Below are 23,300 nucleotides of genomic sequence, written 5' to 3'. Positions count from 1 at the left end.
AGATAATTTGATAATTTATCAAAACAAAATCTATAACCTATGAAGTCAGTGTGTGAAAAAAGTTTTTCTCACATCATTTTTGTTGTATTTCCAAATCGTCTTAAATCTCTCCCCTTCATTTTTGTTTTCCAAGCAGTAATAGATTCACCCCATCTATTCTGTCCAGTCCATTCATGATTTTAATACTGAATCATATCTCCAATCAACCTTCTTTTCTCCAGATAGAACAGTTTCAACTTCTTCAAACTACAGGTATTCTCATATCTTAAGTTTTTCACACTTGGAACTACGTTACTGCACTCCCTCCAATGTATCTGCATTTTTTTTTAACCATGTAGTGCCCACAATATTCCAGCTGAGATCTAACAAATAACTGGCACAACTTTCAACGTCACCTCCTTGTTCTTGTACTCTATTAATAAAGCAGGGGATACTATCATCTGTAGACTTGTAGACCCAGATACTCTGCTCCTGCATCCCCTTCAGAGCTGTACTCCATTACAAATGTAATCTAAGTTATTTCACTTTAGCGATTGTTAGTTGTTTGACCGTCAATGATGATCCCAATTGAACCCCCTGTGACTGTGACACTCTGAAAGAGCAAAGACATCCTTGCCCTTTGACCTCAGTGTACCACTGACGTCACGGGCCCTGCCTGGCGACGGGGACAAAATGGCGGCGGGTCCGCGTCATGAAGCTGTTAATTCTCCCGCGGCCGGTCAGTGTCCGGGACTCGGCCAGACCCCCGGGGCCGGTCAGTGTCCGGGACTCGGCCAGATCCCCGCGGCCGGTCAGTACATGACGCCTGTCCTCCTGGGGCTTGCTGTTCTCTTGCTGAGCCGGTACCTCCTGAAGCGCAGGGTCCGGCAGCGGTGCAAGCTCCCTCCTGGACCAACCTGCTGGCCGCTGATCGGCTTGCTGCTCTCTTTGGCTCGGAGACAGGGCTCCCGGAGCCAGCTCCCACCGCATCTGTACCTCACCGCCCTCGGCAAGACCTATGGAGAAATTTGCAGACTGTACCTGGGCAGACGGCTCATGATAATCCTCAATGGCTTCCAAATGGTCAGAGATGCACTGCAGCATAACGCCGAGGTCTTCTCCGATAGACCCACCATCCCTCTAATCACCATCATAACCAAGCGTAAAGGTTAGAGATACAGAGGGCATCGATTGGGCAGATGGTGGCATTGTAGTAATGTCACTGGACTAGTGATTCCAGAGATTTGGATCTAGGAATATGAGTTCCCATCCGCAATGATATTTGAATTCAATATATCTGCAATTTTAAAAAAATGAGTTTGGAAAAAAAACTTACCCACAAGGAAATTTGATGTGATGCAAGTTGCTGTAGTCTTACCTGACTGTAGGGCTGCCCTGTCATTAGAAAGAGATGTCTGGTGGTGATTTAACCTGAAGACCACCATCCCTCAGGCAAGGGAAGAGGTTGAGAAATTGAGGCCTTCATGGCAACCTCAGCTGGTGAGCAAATTGAACCCACACTATTGGCATCACTATTAGCTAACCAGATGCAATTACAATGGTCTGACCAGCCCAAACCATGATGATGAGACTTACATGACTGAGAGCGCAACCAAGGAACTCCTATTTGAGGAGATAGACAGGACCGTTGGTTATGGTGGGAGAGCAGCGAGTTAACAGGAGTGGGAGCTCTTATTGATTAAATATTAAAATGTGCATTATGTGCAGAAAACCTGGAAATAAGTTTAAATAAAACCTGGAGCATTAGTTGAGAGAAAAGTAAAGTCCATTTTTCAGAACAGGAAAAAACAAGCTGTGATGAGACAGGAAAAGGAGTGAGGGACAAAGAAAAGAACAATGCAGAAGGATCAAAAAGGCAAAGATGGAGACTAACTGATATGTGAATGATGGTGCAGAGTAAAGATCATGCTATGTGATAAGTAAAGAAACAAAAGATGGATATGAAGGAGCTGTTAATGGCAGAATTATTTACAACTTCAGCTATGAAAAATACACAGTGACATTGAAAGTAATCTGAAATTGCTGAACAGAAATGCATGAAAATTGAGTACCTGTCAAAGTACACACATGATGTGGAGATTAGATTACTTACAGTGTGGAAGCAGGCCTTCAGCCCAACAAGTCCACACTGACCCTCTGAAGGGCAACCCACCCATTCCCCTAACACTACAGGCAATTTTAGCATGGCCAATTCACCTAACCTGCACATTCTTGGACTGAGAGAGGAAACCAGAGCACCTGGAGGAAACCCACACAGAGAGAATGTACAAACTCCACACAGACAGTTGCCTGAGATGGGAATTGAACCCAGTTCTCTGGTGCTGTGAGGCAGCAGTGTTAACCACTGTGCCGCCCTATATTGAACACCTCATATCACCTGTGAATAAAGTAAATACAATGAAATCTTACAAAATATTTTTCAATGGGCATGATCTAAAGAGCTGAAATTTGATGAAACAGACAATGGTCCATTTTCCTCTAATGACTTGTTAACAAAGTTACATTTGATGAACAATGGCATTTTTAAATCTGCATGATTTTACTTTCTGTATAGTTAAGTTTCCAAAAAAATTGAAAATTTCACCCCATAGCCATGTAATTTTAAAAGTTTTATTATATCATTACAAAATACAGATAATAGATTAATGTTTTATGAATTGACATCTTCATTGCCAACTGAATAGGATCTCCCCAGATAATTATGCAATTATTTTTATACTGCATGCGTTTTGATTATTAGCTCTTAAGGAAATCTTAAAGTAAGAAAGTGAAGCACGAGAGAAATTCAAAATGAGTTAAAAACAATGAAGGAAACTGAATGAGAAATATTCATTGGCATGTTGTAAGACTTGATCATCTTCTCTGCAAGGTGAGATTTTTATTTTGACTTTGCAATCATAGGCTGGTACTCAGTGAAATGTCAAGGACTTCCTAACTAGGAAAGGCAGTAATTGGAAAGATGTAAAACTTAGTGGCATTCATGCACCTCTATTTGTATCACACAAGAAGTCTGAAATGAAAATAGAAATTCTAGAAGTGTAGAATTCCACAGCTACCTGCCAATTCTGAAATGATCATCAAATAATTGGAGCATGAACTACTATACACTTTAACTAGATAGCATAGAACAGTGAAACTTGGAGATGAAGAGACAACATAAGGTAAAAAAGCATAGAAAAGGCCCCTTCCTATAACCAAAAATCCTAAAGTGTAGAGAAAGAAAAAAAATTCCATTAGCGTCCTTACAAACCTGAAGAGGAAAGCATTTGCCCTCAACCACCACCTGCTGCAAAACTATTGGTGGTTTCCTGAAAAATCAAAATTGAAAAAGTAGCATTGTATAAAATCACAGGGTAATTTACAGAGCAGATTAGAATCAATTTCTTGTGAAATTAAATTCTGTAATGACTTGATGTAATAATCGTTTGAAGAGAGTACTGTGGGGGCAGATTTTAGTCATATCTGGAACTATTGCTTCATACATAGACACAGCAGTCACAAGTCTTGTTACTGCTTAGCCTGATTGCTGAGCATGGCTTCTGTAAAGGCTAACTCTCTTTCCATGGTTCGGTAAAAGAGTACAAGGTGCCTTATTTCCCTGTGTTGTAACTTAAATAAAATGAACATTTGGGAGAGGGTGAAGATATAGAGATGGTGCAAAGGTGTGATACGATTGAGTAAGGTAACTGCAAAGATGAGGGAGAAGCTGGCAGATTGGAAGGGGAGCAGGGAAAAATATAGAATAGTGGAGCAGCAGGAGTGACTGGGAGTAATTCGAGAAGTACAGCAGAAAGTCATCCCAAGGAAGAAGAAATGTACTAAGGGGAGGATGAGGCAACCAAGGCTGATGAGTACAATGTAGTAAAGAGCAGTGGGAAGCCAGAGGATTGGGAAGCATTTTACCAGCAGAGAGCAACGGGGGCAGGGGCAGCGGTAGTGGGTGTTGAAAAAATATTGGGTAAGCTAGCTAGTAATATAAGAAGACTGCAAAAGTTTGTTTTGATATATAAAGGTAAAAGAGAGAGGCCAGAGTGGACTCTGAAAAATGAGGGTGGAGGTCGCAGTGGGGAGCAAAGAAATGACAGAGGAACTGAAAAGATGTTTTGCATCAGTCTTCACAAAGGAAGACACCAGTAGCATACCAGAATTTTGAGAGAGTTGGGAGGGCAGAGAGGAGAGTAGTGGCTATCATTAAGGAGAAGGTGCTGGGGAAGCTGAAGGCGGATAAATCACCTGGACTGGATGGGCCAAGGTTGGAGTGTTTGAGCTATAGTGAGAGGCTGGATAGGCTGAGGCTGCTTTCTGAGGCATGTCAGAGCTGAGGAGTGACTCTTTGGATGTTTATAAAATCATAAGGGGCATGGATAGGTAAATAGACAAATTATTTCCAGAACTGGAGGACATAGATTTAGGGTGAGAGAGGAAAGATTTAAGAGGCATCTAAGGGGCAATGTTTTCACATAGTGGGTGATGCGTGTATGGAATAAGCTGTCAGAGGAAGTGATGGAGGCTGGTACAATTAGAACATTTAAAAGGCACCTTGATGAGTATATGAATAGCAAACGTTTGGAGAGATATGGGCCAACTGCTGGCAAATGCGATTAGATTAATTTAGGATATCAGGTTAGACCAAAGGATCTGTTTCCATGATATACATCTCTATGGCTACATCCTAGGGCTCTGAAGAAGCTGAGGAGATTGTGGAGGCATTGGTGGTGATCTTTCAGGAATGACTGGAGGCACGGAGGGTCCCATCCGATTGGAAGATGACTAATATAACAACCCTGTTTAAGAAGGAAGGGAGCAGAGGTGAGAAATTATAGTCTGGTTAGTCCAACTTCAATCGGTGGTAAGATTTTAAAGTCCATTATTAAAGATGAGATTGTGGAGCACTTGGAAGCACATGGTAAAATAGGACAGAGTCAACTTGGCTTCATCAAGGGGAGGTCATTGCTGACAAATCTGTTCAAATTCTTTGAGGAGGTAATTCTTTGAATAAGTTAGAAAAGGTAGAGCCAGGGGAGTGATCTGTTTGGATTTCCAGAAGACCTTTGACAAGGTGCTACATAGGCTTATAGCTCTTATAAGAGCACATAGTGTTAAGGGCAAGGTACTGGCATGGGGAGAGGATTGGCTGACTGGCAGAAGGCAGAGATTGGGGTTAAAGGAGTCTGTTTCTGAATGGCAACTAGTGATTAAGTGGACATCTGCAGGGGTCAGATTTGGGACCTCAAATATTCAAGTTATACGTTAACAATTTGGACAAAGGAATTGATGGCATTGCTGTTTAGTTTGTAGATGACACAAAGATAGGTGAAGGGAACATAGTGTCGAGGCTGCAGAAGGACTTGGACAGGCCGATGGAATACAATATGAGAAAGTGTGAGGTTGTGCTGGTAGGAAAAATAGAAGTGTACAGTATTTTCTAAACGGGGAAAGGCTTCAGAAATTTGAAGCACTAAATAGACATAGTCCTACTTCAGAATTCACTTAAAGTTAGCAGTTAGGAAGGCAAACACAATGTTAGCATTCACTTTAAGAGGGCTAGAATGCAAGAGCAAGAATATATTGCTGAGGTTTTTGGAATATTGTGAACAGTTTTGTGCCCCAAATCTACCCAAGGATGTGTGGCCAGGGAAGAGGTCCTCAGGGAATTGACAGGAATGATCCTGGGGAGGAAGAGCTTTTCATATGAGAAGTGGTTGAGGAGTCTGCATACGTACTCAGGAGAGTGTAGGAGGATAACTGGTGGGGGAGGTGGAATCTCATTGGAACTTGTGGAATACTGAAAAGCCTGGATAGAGTAGAAGTGGAGATGTTTCCACTAGTAGAGGCTAGGACCAGAGGGCATAACCTCAGAGTGAAGAATGACCCTTCAGAACTGAGATGAGGAGAAATGTCTTCAGGCAGAGGGTGGCGCATCTGTGAAACTCATTGCCACAGAGGGCTATGGAGGCCAAGACATAAATTGTCTTTAATAGAGAGATAGAAAGGTTCTTGATTTGTAAGGAGATCAAGGATGACAAGTAGAAGGCAGGAGGATGGGATTAAGAAATGTTTCAGCAATGATCAAATGGCACAGCATATTCAGCAGGCTGAATGGCCTAATTATGCTCCTAGCTCTTATGGTCTTAAGTGTTTGAAATAGTGTAATATTGTGTTGATTGTAGAGTTGTTTTGTCCTGTAGTGGTACATCTTAAATAGACTGTGCTACACAATGAAGTATTAATTCATAAACTATGTTCTAATTTGCAATCCTAACAAAAAGTCTATTTCCTTCAGCAGATTGAGATTCCTGCTAAATCCAAGAAGTACTTGGATAGCCAGCATGGAACTTGATAATGTAATTTTGTTTGACAATTTCGGCAGTATTATGAGGGTGCTGCATAGTTGGAGTTGTCATCTATTGTTTGAGCATAACAGCCTTTCTGTATTCATTAATAGATGTTGCACAGAGCATTATGACAGAGAGCAGAAGACCTGTACTTTATATTCAGGACTATATTTCTATAGATAGTACACAGTAAATGTTGGAACTGTTGAAACATAAGCAGAAAATGATGGAAGTAGGTCAGGCAACTTCTATAGAGAGAAAAATAAACTTTTTGTTTTAACTTGGTGACCTTTCATTTAATATAAATTTGAATATAGCTTAAAAATGTGTTGCTGGAAAAGCGCAGCAGGTCAGGCAGCATCCAAGGAACAGGAGATTCGACGTTTCGGGCATAAGCCCTTCTTCAGGACTTCTTCAGCCTATATTTGAATATAGGCTGGTAGTATATATGGAGACAGTGAGGTCTGCAGATACTGGACATCAGAGTTGAGAGTGTGTTGCTTGAAAAGCACAGCAGGTCAGGCAGTGTCCAAAGAGCAGGAAAATCGACATTTCGTGCTGTAGCCCTTCATCAGGAATGAGGTATATATATGAGTATAATGGAGAGTTGGGATGAATTGTTCCTTGTTGCACAACAAAAGAATAAAAGAGGTAGGCAGCCTCTAGCAGTTCCTTTACAGGATTGTCTGTAACATTGCTTTACACCCTGAAAACCTGACTGATACTTTGCCCAGTTCTTTTTATTCATTTGTGTGTTGTGGGTATCACTAGCTGGCCAGTATTTATTGCCTGTCCCTAGTTGCCCTTGAAGGTGGTGGTAAGCTGCCTTCTTGACCCGCTGTAGTCCGTGTATGGGTTGATGCACAATGCCATGAAGAAGGAAATTCCAGGATTTTCACCTGGTGACAATGAAGGAACAGTGACTTATTTCCAAGTCAGGATGGTGAGTGGCTTGGAGGGGATCTTGAAGGTTCCCATATATCTTCTGCCATGTCCTTCTAGATGGAAGTGGTCATGGTGCTTTGGTGAATTTCTGCAGTGCTTCTTGTAGTTAGTACACACTGCTGCTACTGAGCATCGGTGCTGAAGGGAGTGGATGCTTTTGGATGTAGCTGCTTTGTCCTGGATGGTGTCAAGCTTCTTGAGTGTTGTTGGGGCTGCACACTTCTAGGCAAGTGTGAAGTATTCCATCACACCCTGACTTGTGCCTTGTGGAGGCTGGGCAATCTTTGAGGAGTCAGGAGGTGAGTTACACATTGCAATATTCCTCACCTCTGACTTGCTCTTGTAGCCACTGTGTTGATGTGGCGAGTTCAGTTGAGCTTCTGGTAATGATAATCTCCAGGATGTTGATAGTGGGGAGTTCAGTGATCATAACACTACTGAATGTCAAGTGGCGGTGGTTAGATTGTCTCTTATTGGTGATGGTCATAGCCTGGCATGTGTGTGGCGCTAATGTTACTTGTCACTTGTCAGCCCAAGCCTGGATATTGTCCAGATCTCATTCCATGTGAACAAGGACTGCTTTAGTATCTGAGGAGTCGTGAATGGTGCTGAACATTGTGCAATAATTGGCAAACGTCTGCATCCTGTCCTTATGTTGGTGGGAAGGTCATTGATGAAGCAACTGAAGATGGTTGGGCCTAGGACACTACCCTGAGGAACTTCCTGTTGCAATGTCTTGGAGCTGAGATAACTGACCTCCAACAAGCACGTCCGTCTTCCTAAATGTCACTTATGACTCGAACGACCAGAAAGTTTGCCCCTGATATCCATTGATTTCAGTTTTGCTGGGGCTCCTTGATGCTACACTTGGTTGAATGCAACCTTGATGTCAAGGGCTCTCACTCTCACCTCACCTCTGGAATTCAACTCTTTTGTCTATGTTTGAACCAAGGCTGTAATAAGGTCAGGAGCTGTGGCCTTGACAGAACCAAAACTGAGCAGGTAAGTGCTGAGCAAGTGCTGCTTGATAGCAGTGTTGATGACACCTTCCACCTCTTAACTGATGATCGAGAGTGCTGGAGCAGTAATTGGCCAGATTGGATTTGTCCTGCTTTTTATGTACAGGAAATAGATGTCTAAGTATCAACATTGTCGGGTAGATACCAATGATATAACTTTACTGGAACAGTTGGTTAGGGGAGTAACAAGTTCTGAAGCTCAAGGCTTTAGTAATATTGCTGGAGTGTTTTCAGAGCCCATAGCCTTTGCAGTATCCAGTGTCTCCAGCAGTTTCTTGTTACCAAGTTGCCAAGTTCGCTGAAGATTGGTATCTGTGATGCTGGGGACCAGTGGAGGAGGCCAAGATGCATCATCCACTTGGCACTTCTAGCTGAAGATTGCTGTGAAAGCTTGATGTGCTGGACTCTTCTATCACTGAGGATGGGGATATTTCTGCAGCCTCCTCTTCCATTGAGTTGTTTAATCGTCCTCCACCATTCACAAGTGGATTTGGCAGGATTGCAGAGCTGAGATCTGATCTGTGAGATCTCCTAGCTCCCTCTGTCACTTGCTGCCAATGCTGTTTGATAGTTTCTTTAAGTATAGTCTTAAGCCAAGCATTGGGACCTTCAATTAAAAATCACACAACACCAGGTTACATTCCAACAGGTTTATTTGGAAGCACTAGCTTTCGGAGTGCTGCTCCTTCAGTAGTTAGTTTTCATAGTTAAGGTGCACATTTTAGTTCGATGCACTGAACAATTGGAAGTTTCTGGCTTCAAGTTTCAAAGCCCATAAGACATAGGAATAGAAATTAGACCATTCAGCCCATCAAGTCTACTCTGCCATTCAATCATGGCTGATAAGTTTCTCAATTTCATTCTCTAGCTTTCTTCCTATAATCCTTGATCCCCTTGACAATGAAGAATCTATCTATCTCTGTCTTAAATATACTTAATGACCTAAACTTCACAGCCTTCTGTGGCAGTGAATTCCATAGATTCACTCTTTGGCTGAAGAGGTGTCTCCTTATCTCCAGAAGGGACCTAGAATCAGGGGACGTAGAGTCAGTATGGATAGAGCTGAGAAATTCTAAGGGTAGAAAGACCCTAATGGGAGTTATCTACAAGCTCCAAACAGTAGCCTGGATGTAGTGTGTAAGTTGAATAAGGAACTAAAATTGGCCTGTCGCAAAGATATTACTACAATTGTTATGGGGGATTTCAACATGCAGGTAGACTGGGAGAATCAGGATGGTACTGGACCCCAAGAAAGGGAGTTTGTGGAGTGCCTCCAAGATGGATTCTTAGAACAGCTTGTGCTGGAGCCTACCAGGGAGAAAGCAATTCTGGATCTGGTGTTGTGCAACGAACCGGATTTGATCAGGGACCTCAAAGTAAAGGAGCCATTAGAAGATAGTGACCACAATACAATAAGCTATAATCTGCAGTTTGAAAGGGAGAGGGTACAATCAGAAGTGACAATATTTCAATTGAATAAGGGGAACTATGGAGCTATGAGGGAGGAGCTGGCCAAAGTTCAATGGTGCAATACCCTAGCAGGAACGGCAATGGAACAACAATGGCAGGTATTTCTGGGTATAATGCAGAAGATGCAGGATCAGTTCGTTCCAAAAAGGAAGAAAAATCCTAAGGGGAGGCAGGAGTGGCCATGGCTGACGAGGGAAGTTAAGGACCATATAAAGACAAAAGGGAAAAAGTATAACATAGCAAAGATGAGTGGGAAATTGGAGGACTGGGAAGCTTTTAAAGAACAACAGAGGATAACTAAAAAGGAAATACGCAAAGAAAAAATAAGGTACGAAGGTGAACTGGCCAAAAATATAAAGGAGGATAGTAAAGGCGTTTTTAGGTATGTGAAAAGAAAATAAATGGTTAAGACTAAAATTGGGCCCTTGAAGACAGAAACGGGTGAATTTATTATGGGGAACAAAGAAATGGCAGAAGAGTTGAATTGGTACTTTAGATCTGTCTTCACTGGGGAAGACACGAGCAATCTCCCAGATGTAATAGTGGCTGAAGGACCTGAACTGAAGGGAATTTATATTAGGCAGGAAATGGTGATGGAGAGACTGTTAGGTCTGAAGGTTGATAAATCCCTGGGACCCAATGGTCTGCATCCCAGAGTACTGAAGGAGATGACTGTAGAAATCGTGGATGCATTGGTAATCATATTCCAATGTTCTATAGATTCAGGATCAGTTCCTCCGGATTGGAGGGTGGCTAATGTTGTCCCACCTTTTAAGAAAGGAGGGAGAGAGAAAACAGAGAATTATAGACCAGTTAGTCTTACCACAGTGGTGGGAAAAATGCTGGAGTCAATTATAAAGGACGAAATTATGACACACCTGGATAGCAGTAACAGGATAGGTCAGAGTCAGCATGGATTTATGAAGGGGAAATCATACTTAACTAATCTTCTGGAATTTTTTGAGGATGTAACTCTGAAGATGGACAAGGGAGATCCAGTGGATGTAGTATACCTGGACTTTCAGAAAGCCTTTGATAAAGTCCCATATAGGAGGTTAGTGAGCAAAATTAGGGCACATGGTATTAGGGGCAAAATACTGACATGGATTGAAAATTGGTTGGCTGACAGGAAACAAAGAGTAGTGATAAACGGCTCCCATTCGGAATGGCAGGCGGTGACCAGTGGTATGCCACAGGGATCACTGCTGGGACCGCAGCTTTTTACAATGTACATTAATGATATAGATGAAGGTATTAAAAGTAATATTAGTAAATTTGCTGATGACACAAAGCTGGGTGGCAGGGTGAAATGTGAGGAGGATGTTAGGAGAATACAGGGTGACCTGGACAGGCTAGGTGAGTGGACGGATGCATAGCAGATGCAGTTTAATGTGGATAAATGTGTGGTTATCCACTTTGGTGGCAAGAACAGGAAGGCAGATTACTACCTAAATTGAGTCACATTAGGTAAAGGGGCACTACAACAGGATCTAGGTGTTCTTGTACATCAGTCAGTGAAAGCAAGCATGCAGGTACAGCAAGCAGTGAAGAAAGCTAATAGCATGCTGGCCTTCATAACAAGAGGAATTGAGTATAGAAGCAAAGAGGTCCTTCTGCAGCTGTACGGGACCCTGGTGAGACCGCACCTGGAATATTGTGTGCCGTTGGCATCCAAATTTGAGGAAAGGCATTCTGGCTATTGAGGGAGAGCAGCGTAGGTTCACGAGGTCAGTTCCTGGAATGGTGGGGCTATCTTAAGCTGAAAGATTGAAGCGACTGGGCTTGTATACACTTGAGTTTTGAAGGCTGAGGATGGGATCTGCTTGTGACGTATAAGATTATTAAAGGATTGGACACTCTGGAGGCAGGAAGCATGTTTCTGCTGATGGGTGAGTCCCGAACCAGAGGACACAGTTTAAAATTAAGGCGTAGGCCACTTAGAACAGAGTTGAGGAGAAACTTCTTCACCCAGAGAGTGGTGGGTGTATGAAATGCTCTGTCCCAGAAGGCTGTGGAGGCCAAGTCTCTGGATACTTTCAAGAAAGAGTTGGATAGAGCTCTTAAAGATAGGAGAATCAAGGGTTACGGGGATAAGGCAGGAACAGGATACTGATTGAGGATGATCAGCCATGATCATAATGAATGGTGATGCTGGCTTGAAGGGCAGAATGGCCTACTCCTGCACCTATTGTCTATTTGAGAATTTTTTTTTGTTGCACTTCAGCCCTACGCTCCTGATCTTTGGCATCTGATGTGGAGGAATGCAGGCAGATCAGAGGACCTCCTCATGGGTTTGCTGCTGGGCCTGACCAGGCAAGCTATTAACAGGTCCAGGCAGAGTGAGCTATGGAGGGGATCATATTGGAGGGGCAATTGTCTGCCCCTCTTCTGCAGTTACATACATGCCCAGGTGTCATTGGAGAAGGAGCATGCAGAGTTCACCAATGTTTTCGATGGCCTTAGAGAGGTGAGTACAGTGGGGACCGCAGTGCTTTGTCTCCCCCTCCAATCCCATTTTAATTTATTCTCCACCCACTCTCTCTAACCACCACCACCACTCCGCTTCCCCCATGCTCATTTTTGATGATTTGCATTGCACATAATGGGATTTGCACGTAAACCTCTAATTGGCTGCATGGTTGATTATTGATGATGGTCAATAGTAATATGCAAAAAATTTGGTGTTGGGAAAGCCATTCGTTGGGTGATAACACTTATAGATGTATAAAAAAATCAATCCTTGTTGGAGATATTCATTTCATGGTTCTTGTGTGGCATGAATCTTATTTGCCATTTAATTTGCCTAAGCCTGTATATTATCCAGCTCTTAATGCTAATGGCCACTGACAGCTTCTTTCTGAAAAACTGGAGTGGAACAACATGCTGAGTCCTGAGAATTCTGGGACTGAGCTGGTAGGCCTCCTTTAAGAATCTTCTTTTCATGTTACTTAATACTAAATATGATTCTAACTGGAAGAGAAATTTCCCCCTATTTGCCATTGTACTCAATTTTCCAAAGACTCTGATACCACACTTGGGCAGATACTACTTTGATTTCAAGGGCAGTCACAGTTACGTCTGGCATTCAGGACTCAAGTTTGAGTCAAAGCTGTAATGAGGTTTGGAGATGAGTGGTTCTGGAGAATCCTACAGGGTAGTAAATGCAACTAGCATGATCCCTTCCATCACTTTGCTTGGTAATTCTCTTTAATAGGATATTGATGTCATAGTTCCTAATTGCCTTCATGAAGGTGTTGGTGAGCTACCTTTTTAAACCATTGAATCCATCTGATGTAATATACCCACAATGCAGTTAGAAAGGGAATTCCAAACTTTGACACAATGTCAGGAAAGTGATGGTGATATGGTTCCCAGTGAGAATGATGTCCGGTTTGGAAGGGAACTTGCAGGTGATGGTGTTCCAATGTATCTGCCCCTTTGTTCTCCTAAGGCAGAAGTTTAAGGTTTTGAAAGGTGCTGTCAAAAGTGCCAAAACGAGTTGCTGCAGGCATCTTGTTTATGGTATGTGTTCGGCTAGTGATTGACTATAGATTGATAAGGTGGTAGTTTGCTGGGTTGGATTTATTGTGCTTTTTGCGAACACAACCAAGGATATAAAATAGTAAATGGTTAATTGATAAGTGTTGATCTTGCCATTAATATTTTATAATTAACATTTAAAATAGATCACAAAAATGCCGCAGAGAAATGAATTTTTTTAAAGGTGTTAGCAATGCTTGAGGATATTATGTGAAACAGTACTACAATTGTTGATTTATCCAGCAAATTTATCCAGTGCTATTTTTCATTTTTAGCATATAACCTGCTAATGTTTAAAATGTTAATAGAAATAATTTTCATAGTTTAAATTGGCGTTTCTTTTAAATGATATTTACATCCCCAGACATTACATAGCTGGGCAGTTTTGCACTTTGTTGGATAATGCTTGTGTAAATGCAATGGAACAGCTTAGCAAGAGGCATAGCAAGTTCTAAAGCAAAGATATTCCAACATTAGATCCAAGCTGTGGCTCGGTCTAATGACCTGTGCTGTATCTAGTACACTCATCACTTTGTGGTGTTACATGGACGGAATTGAATTTGCTGAGGACCAGCTTCTGTGGTCAGAGAGTCCCCAGGAGGAAGTCATAATGAATTATTCAGTTTTCAGTATCTTTGCCCATTACTGGAATTATAATGGATCTGAAGCTGTAAGTGTACCAGAAAAATCTGTTGCATTGCATAGTCATGGAAATCACTTTTTGATTCATGGTGTTGGGAAGGTTATAAATCATTTATCTTCCCAGCTTGTGAATTGGCTCTTCCTAAATTATTAGTTAATGTTTTCTCTAGTTCTGCTGGTAAGCAATTATATTCAATGGTAAAATCATGTAATGAGATATTATTATAAAGATGTGATGCAAGCATTCTTAATGGACTCAGTCAGCTTTTGTGCTCATTTGAAGAGCTGTTTTACCATTTCAGGTAGGACATCCCTGGTTTAATGTAAAGTGTCACTTGAATATTAGTTACCAATTGCTGGCAATAATCTTATTCATAATGTCTCTAAGGAAAAACCTCTTCACAAAACATCTCTTCCTATTTTCTCTTTAAATAACAGCTTGAAAGCAATCTTCCCAAATCTTCTCAAAACTCGCTAAGTTTTAAAGCAATATGAAATGGCACAGGGATAGTGAGCAGTAGACAAGTATTGGGTTTAAAATATTTTGGGTAATGTAATCACTTAGATTGCAAATGCTGTTCAGAGTAATAACGTACTTGTATAATTATTTTCAGGAATAGTTTTTGCTCCATATGGCTTGGTCTGGAAGCAACAAAGAAAATTTTCCCTCTCGACCCTGAGACACTTTGGTTTTGGGAAACTTGATCTGGAGCCAAAAATCATAGAGGAACTGCAGTTTGTGAAGTCAGAGTTTTCCAATGCTATTGGGACAGCCTTCTCTCCTTCTCATGTCATTCACAACGCTGTGTCTAACATCATTTGCTCAATGTGCTTTGGGAAACGGTTTGACTATGATGATGAAGAGTTTAGAACCATGCTGAATCTAATTGTCCGAGGAATGAAATTAGCATCAAACAGCTCAGCAATGCTCATCAATGTAATTCCTTTACTTCAGTATTTACCTTTGGGATCCTTCAAAGAGGTTGCCCAAACAGTAAAAGATGTAACTGCGTTCCTGAAAGACATCATCGATCAGCACCGAAAGACTATGGACCCTGAAAACCCACGTGATTTTGTTGATTTTTATCTGAAAGAAATTGACTATCATAGACATAAAAAGCAAAATACAAGCTTCAATGAAGATTATTTATTTTACATAATTGGGGATCTCTTTGTAGCAGGGACAGACACGACATCCAACACACTGTTGTGGGCTATTCTGTTTATGGCTGTTCATCCAGAAATTCAAGGTAATTAACTCATCTGTACATATGAGAGATCATTTGGAAAGGGTTTATCAATATTACTGTGAGTCAGAAGATCTTGTATATTACGTGCTAGTAATAACGTAATGCATTTCAATATAAGAAACTTCCCTACTTTTTTTCCCCCAGTATGATGATTCTGTTTGAAGGATTGAAGTGTCCAAAGATGCTACAATGCATTTCACTAATTGCCCTACACCACGTCATCAAACTCTGAAGCAGAGATCTTAAAATGGAAATTTGGTATTTCTTCATGACAGGAACAGTGAGAGAATAAACCAAAGACTAACTGCTCAGTATTTGTTATTGGCTTACTCAAAAGTGCCAAAATGGCACCAGCATCCATTGATGGGGAACTCCAGAAGGATAAAACTATGTTTTTCAAGGACACAAATGTTTGGGATATTCTAGGAATCCCAGTTTAGATTTACCTAACCCATGAAAAGAAAGCTTGAGAAATATATAGCTCTCGCCTAAACAGTACACTTAAACTAAAGAATGCAACAAATTTCCTCCATCCAAATAAAACAGGGATTTCTTTTGTCTATGGGTGCAGCGGGTAATCCCTCTTTTGAGCCAAGAACTATGTGGTTGATTCCCAATTTAGGACTTGACCACAGAAATGGCATAGTCAAACAGGTTAATTGACCTAGTAACCTGCAAATAGCTCTCAAGCTATAGACTCTGATTTCTGGCTAGCAGTCAAGTAAAACCAAACTACTTGCCTCATGTTCCTAGATCAAGAAGTCTTCTCAGTCTAAGAAATCAAGTACAAGACTTGTGAAGCTGAAAATGTGTTGCTGGAAAAGCGCAGCAGGTGAGGCAGCAGGATGCTGTCTGACCTGCTGCGCTTTTCTAGCAACACATTTTCAGCTCTGATCTCCAGCATCTGCAGACCTCACTTTCTCCTCCAAGATTTGTGAAGCCCAGTTTTCTAACTAAAATATTTGAAGGACAATCTTTCAGAAGCAGACTGATAAGAAATCAGAGAGAGCTGTCAAGCTTTGGAAACTTGTGTTTGGATAGGATAGAATAAAATAGTAATTTATTGTCACTTGTATTTTGTACAAAGAAAATGTAGCGAAAAGTGTTTAAGTCACCATACCACAGTACTTTTATTAATAACAGAAGGCATAGAAAAGAAAACACGGTGGCACAGTGGTTAGCACTGCTGCCTCACAGCGCCTGTAGACCCGGGTTCAATTTCCGACTCAGGCGACTGACTGTGTGGAGTTTGCACGTTCTCCCCGTGTCTGCGTGGGTTTCCTCCGGGTGCTCCGGTTTCCTCCCACAGTCACAAAGATGTGCGGGTCAGGTGAATTGGCCAAGCTAAATTGCCCATAGTGTTAGGTAAGGGGTAAATGTAGGGGTGTGGGTGGGTTGCGCTTCGGCGGGTCGGTGTGGACTTGTTGGGCCGAAGGGCCTGTTTCCACACTGTAAGTCTAGTCTAATCTAATGTAAAAAAACATTTTTAAAAACTTAAGAGAAAGTCCATTTTAGTTCAATTCATGGCTCCTGGGTTCAGGAAAAGACAGTACTGCTGCTGAAAGGCAACGAAATTGCCGTCAAAAGAGGCTGCCTTGCTTGGCTGCTGCCATGCCGAGCTACAAGACTCCGCAGAATGCTGAATCTATTCCAAGGACCCACCTCATCGCTAATCCTGGGCCAGTAGATGTCGCTGAGAGGAGTCCCAGACTGTTGGATGCTGGGCTGAAACCACCTTATCCTGAAGCCGTCAGTAACTGGACCGATGGAATCCTGCTGTCGAAGATGCTGAAGCAGACCACTATTGGATGCAGTAGCCACAAAGAACTGCCATCACAGCATAACAGCAGAACTACAGTGATTTGTTGAGCAATTTTACCCAACAATGTTGCATTTATTGATATGAACAGTTTCAGAAGCTTACATTTTTAAACAACAAATGTAACTTCCTCAATTTTCCTACAATCGCCAAATGAAGGGAAACAATCTTTGTTGTCCTTATCTAAAGTCCAGAGTTGATGTCAAGCTATTTTAGTTGTCAAAATTACAGAAGTTTTCTAGAATGTACTCTTAAATCAACATGGCATTCTGCCCTGGCAAGATCATGAATTATACTATTGCTGTCAATCTATTCTCATTCATACGAACTGCAACAGAAAACAAAGCATCTTCCACACTCTGTATAGCCAAGTATTATAAGAACAGGAGTATGCCATTCACCCTGTCGAGCCTGATCCTCCATTTAGCATGATCCTGGCTGATTGAACACTTCAATGTCCTATATACGTATGATTCCCATAATCCTTTATGTCATTCATAATCAAAAATTTACCAACTTGCACCAAAATATACTCACAAAGACCCAGCCCTCTGGGGTAGAAAGTTTCAAAAGATTCACAACCCTGTGAACAAAAAAGAATTCTCCTTATCCTAACTGGCAAATCCTTATTTTTAAATTTTATCCCCTTGGTTCTAGACTCGCTAATCAGTGGAACTATCTCGCTTATCACTTTAAGTAAATTGTAGGTTTCAATATGATCACCTTTCATTCTTCTAAACTCTGGAGAAGACAGGCCCAAGGTCTCTTTATAGGATAGTCGTACCATCCCAGGAACAGGCCAATGCAAGAATAACCCATGTTGTATCCCCATTCTGTTTTCTGTCTGTTAGTTAATCTTTAATCCATGCCAGTACATTACTTCCTATCTCTGAAATTTCAATTTTGCTCATCAACCTGCTGAGGGCCTTCTGAGACTCCAAGTACACTGTGTCCGTCAACAATCCTTTATCAATTTTGTTAGTAAGATCCTCAAAGAAACAGTTCTGTTTCTTTCTTACTCCTTTCTTAAATAGTGATGTGGCATTTGCTAGTTTCCATTCTGCAAAAATCATTTCAGAATCAATAAAACTTTGGAAGATGACCACCAATGCATTCACTACCTCAAGGCACCTTGTCAACATAGTGGAGCTGTTAAAGAACTTACAATGCAAGCTGGCTGTAAAGATGTATTTCCTCTTTTTATAGAAAGAGTTCACAAAGAGATCAGCGCAGTTATAGGCGAGTCAAGACCTCCTTCCCTCAAAGACAAACTTCATATGCCTTTCACAGAAGCAACGATAATGGAAATTCAGCGCATGACTACGGTGGTCCCACTTGCCATTCCACATATGGCATCAGAAACTGTTGGTAAGGTTACAACTGAATTAACAGTTATTAAAACAGGAAGATTTAGTCATGTGTAGTTAAAGGTATTCATGAAAAACCTGGTCAAATTTCATTTTGAATAGAGACATTATGTTTACACTGTGCTTCTACATTATAAATTTGACAGAACTTGACTAGATATACAAATGATTACATTATTGATTGTCTCAGTGTCTGATTCTGATTCTAAATCCCATCCCCAATTACAGAAATTGGTGGGTGAGAGGTTAAATTAGGGATGTGACGACCTCTATAACCCTGCTGCCTTATTGCTGTGTTCCCGTTTTACAGTATGACTTCAAGCTGGTGAGCCAGACCCTCCTGCTGAAATGTAGGAGTGTTCTTTTTTATTAGATCTAATCTACATCTTAATATCACTGCCAGTTTAGCTGGAGGCCAGATGACATACTGAGAGAGAAAATAGGACCCCACAAGACAGGTTTTAAAATAGTTTCCTGTGGATTAGGAGAAATCCTTCAGTCTTCCAGAAAGATACAATGTTACTACAATGATTGAGACCAGAGACCCTCCACAAACACTTGTAACTGCCAGGACTGTTTATTGGCTATGGCCTACTGGCGTCAAGTTGTTTCTCCCACCTACCAGCCAGGTAACAGATCTGTCTGTTTAGGCTGGTGAAAATGGGAACAAAATGTTAAAAATGTTTAGAAATTAGAACAGTTTCAGTATAGAGGTAGATGATTAGCAATAGGCCTCAGGTGCATCATTATCTAGAGATTGCATTACGTAAAATGATATTGTATTGTTCTGTGTATAGTACATCAACGTGGAACATTGATGGATGTCTTTGGCTCATGCTCTGTCACCCAATACATCATGCACAGTTGTGTTGCTCCCATTTTCCTGCTTCTTCATTACTCACTTCTCTTGTGTAAATAATCACCTTCTCCCAAGTCCTCAAATATGCTTCAAAGTTCTAAGAAAAATGTACTATTACCACACAGCTCCCTTTGATCTATTTGAATCCCCTTACAAATAAGCTCAAGGGCCATAACTGCTAATTTTGCCAATGGTACAAAATCTGTGTTCTCTGTATCACATTCTCTTACAATCTTAAAATTCTGGGTGCATCACTTGTACAAGGAAGGTGGCAAACATATTTTAGCCTTCACATTTCCTTTGCCAGCCAACAGTTAAACTTTTCTATAGTACTAGGTTTTACTTATACGTAGTTAATATTAGACTTAAAAGACAGATATGACTTGGTTGCTTATTTGCAGTGCTATTAATGAGAGTCATGGATTAAATGGTTTGAGCCAGTACCTTTACACCCTGCAAGCTGTAGCATTCATTGAACTCTTGAAAACCACATCAATTGGCATGCAACCATCTCCCAGCCAAATTTACGAGAACAGCCAGTAAGGGTAGCAAAGGATAAATGGGAGTAGGGAAAAAGAATAAAATCTAAAAACCCTGTAAAATATTACAGAAAATATATATGCACTGAAACCAGAAATTTTAATTTATAAGTATATGTAATAACAATCAGACATGGAGATGGGGCTAACATATTAAATGCATGTTGGATTAAGGTTGTGATACTAATCCCTCTCGCTCGTGTATGATGTAAGTTTTTTTTTCTAGACTTTAAAGATTATACTATACCCAAAGGAAGCATGGTGGTTGCAAATCTGTGGTCTGTGCATAGAGATCCAAGCATGTGGGAACATCCTGATGAATTTAATCCTTCTCGCTTCTTGAGTGCAGATGGAAATATTGTGAAAAATGAAGCATTTATGCCATTTGGAATAGGTAGGTTTTTTTTGTAAAATATTCCTCTTTAAACATATTTTATATTTCTCCAATTTGAATTCACTGCCACTTGTCAGCTAAGGAGGTAGGTGGAAAATTCATCTGTAATTACCTGTGAGTGTTTGCTGCTCCGTTGGCTAAGAAGAGGAATAGAAAAAAGTAGACCAGTGAATCCTGCACCTTTATAACGTACTCTCTTCATTTGCAGTTCATACTGCCTGACACAATGAGCTACACCAGGTGATGTTTAATGCAGACTTAATGAGGCCGAAAGAGACAGAAGTCTGCCATGGCTTTTGCTTAAATTTCCATGCCGTTTGTCATCTGCAAACTTTGAAATTATGCCACCCAGATCCATGTCCAAGGGAATGATCAAAAAGAGCAGAATTCTAATATTGTTTCCTGAGAAACACTACTGCATGTCTTTCTACAAGCTTGTGGTAAATTGTACTACTGTCTCCGTTTTCTGTCTCTAAGCCAATGAATAAGTTTAAAGTTGCATTTTGAAGTGTTCGATGATTTGTGGGTAATAATTACTTGATTCTGCTGGGATGAAATGTCATTTTTCTTTGACATCAGCTTTTATTAACAAATAATGACAATTTAAGTCGAGATTATTCTATGCACTTAACAGTAATACCACTAAGATATGAATTCAAGACCCTTTTAATGGAATGCAGTATAAAACAATTCAATATCGAGGAATAAATTGACTTGTCAACCCAATGGAACATTCTAACATTGTTGTACTCAATGAACAGCTGTGTGTCTTTAAGATGATAGTGGGTTTCATTTAGTCATCAAGGAAAAATGTGAAACCAGGCTCTACAGCATATTGGTAATTCATTAATTCAGTACAGAACTCTATTCATAATCAGTTATATAACTATTCTTGTTTCCATTGCTGTGTCATTCTATTGAGAAGGGAAATATTATGTATTGCCATGGTTTCAGTCCTCTTTTGTTCCAAAATGTTAGGGCTGAGAGGCTTTTCCCTTCTCATCGAGCAATAGAGAGTAAGGATACATCGGGGCATGGGACATGCCCAGCTTTCCATACATTAACTTGAGTATAGTTTTGTTACTCCTGGGGAATATATTTGAGCATAGGATATTTGCAGTATTATTTTATGATCCAAAGTCATTTCATTTTAGTAGAGTTGAGTCTTCCTGCTACTAAAGTCTTCACTTCAGTTGTAATCGAACAGCCGGAAACTCTGTGATAAAATACCTTTGACAACATATTAGGCTTGATTTGTAGGCAGCTGAAAATCTGTTGCTGGTTAAAGCACAGCAGGTTAGGCAGCATCCAAGCAACAGGAAATTCGACGTTTCAGGCCAGAGCCCTTCATCAGGATTTGTAGGCTCCAGCAAAGAAACATTCCTTACATTTGCACTTGCCCAAAGACTTTGTGAGCTCTTGCACTGGAGAATGCAGTTATTTGACAGCCAACGCAACATGGTGCACTCTATAGGAGATATGGGACCTATGACAGCAAGGCAAATTATGGTGTATCTCCTCTGCCAGTCAGATTGTTGAATCCTTACTGTGACAAATAGCTGAATTAATAAATACGTTAGAGTATTTAACTCAATGTCAGAGTGATACAGTGGGTTAGAAAGAAATACGGTCCTGAGAAAAACGAGAGACCAAAAAATCTTCAATAATTAAAATCTGAGATTGAATTTCAACAATTGTAAAAAATCAGTTTCAGTGTGAATGGAGTTGCTTGGTACTATAAAATGTGTTACACCTTTAAAAGTTCATTTGCTCTTGAATGGTCAAGAACATTTTTAATAGTGTGTTTAGTGAGTAGCTACACTTGATAAAAGGCAGTGCTATTAGAGAAGGTTCAGCATAGAGATTGCATGGAACCATATTAAAATGCAAATGTGACCAGGATTGATGCTGTGCTTTTAGAATACGAATATGTTCTACATTGATCTGTTTCTTTGATTAGGCAAACGGATCTGTATGGGAGAGCAGATGGCAAAGATGGAACTGTTCCTGATCTTCAGTACTCTCCTACAATCATTCTGCTTCAAACTTCCTGAAGGCACTGATGCACCAAACATGGCTGGCCAGTTTGGTCTAACATTATCTCCACATCCTTTTAAAATCATTTCTGTCATGCGATAAACAACTGGGTGAAACAAGTCATGGTCTTCATAGAAGTTGCAATATAAACTAAAGAAGACCCTCTCTCTTAACTGTCTCTTTGTATTATGGTCATTGGAACTCACTGACAGTTCAATGTTGACAGTTTGGTTGCATAAGATGCCAGTTTCTAGCTTAATATCTTTATTTGTGGTGTTGTATGGCGTTAATGGCATTATATTGCTGCTTCCTCTAACAGAACAGTTAGAGTCAACTCCAAACCACATTCAATCTCACTCCATGTTTATATGTTTTTGATCCTCTACAGAATATGGTCCAATACTTGAACATGTATAATTTTTTTGCCACCTTGGTTCTGATATTTTGACTTAAAGCATTCATGATTATTTTATTTTGTGCTTCACCCTTAAAGAATGACTACTATTTAAAATGAGCATGTGAACAAACAAGGAAACAACTGTATTGTAATACAGTTTTATATCTTTATGAACGCACTTGTCTTTCTTCATTTAATTGTTTGAGGAAAGATTTAACCTGTTGGAAATGAAGATCATGTTGCTGAAGGATTATTTGTATTCTTTACTATGTTTACTGCTTTGGATTTCTCCATAGGGAAAAAAATCTATTCTCTCTAGGAAAAGATTGCAGCAGATGGTTGACTTAGACAATGCTTTCTTTCTGACCAAGTCACTTATTATCATGGCTGAAGATCCTGTATATTCTGAGAAAGATATAATATGCACATCATGAAAGTAAAATTATGCTCAGTGAGACAGTTTTCAAAACATAGCCAAAGTTTTAAAATGACATCTACAGTGTTCTGCACACTGATGCGCCAGATGCCAATCGGTCAATGGAGCTAGCTAGCACCTGCATTCATGTCTACCAGAAGTATGCAGAGTTCACAGGTCATGTTGTTAATCAAGTCTTGCACTTTGGCAAAAAGAATAAAAGCATAGACTACTTTCTAAATGGTGAGAAAATTAGCAAAGCCAAAGTACAA

General features: G+C 40.5%; 1 protein-coding gene across 1 annotated transcript; it reads left to right on the top strand.

The window, feature by feature from the left end:
* Positions 1-651: 651 nt before the first annotated feature.
* On the top strand, positions 652-22,707 carry LOC132823221 (cytochrome P450 2U1). The gene is made up of 5 exons (XM_060836840.1): positions 652-1,147; positions 14,566-15,201; positions 18,227-18,388; positions 20,012-20,179; positions 22,140-22,707. The coding sequence occupies exons 1-5, from the start codon at positions 673-675 to the stop codon at positions 22,316-22,318; spliced, it is 1,620 nt and encodes a 539-aa protein (XP_060692823.1). The 5' UTR covers positions 652-672; the 3' UTR covers positions 22,319-22,707.
* Positions 22,708-23,300: the final 593 nt, after the last annotated feature.

This window comes from Hemiscyllium ocellatum, chromosome 16, assembly GCF_020745735.1.
Source record: "Hemiscyllium ocellatum isolate sHemOce1 chromosome 16, sHemOce1.pat.X.cur, whole genome shotgun sequence".
Lineage (NCBI taxonomy): Eukaryota > Metazoa > Chordata > Chondrichthyes > Orectolobiformes > Hemiscylliidae > Hemiscyllium > Hemiscyllium ocellatum.
Note: the sequence above shows the minus strand (reverse complement) of the source record. Positions and strands in the feature narration are given on the sequence as shown.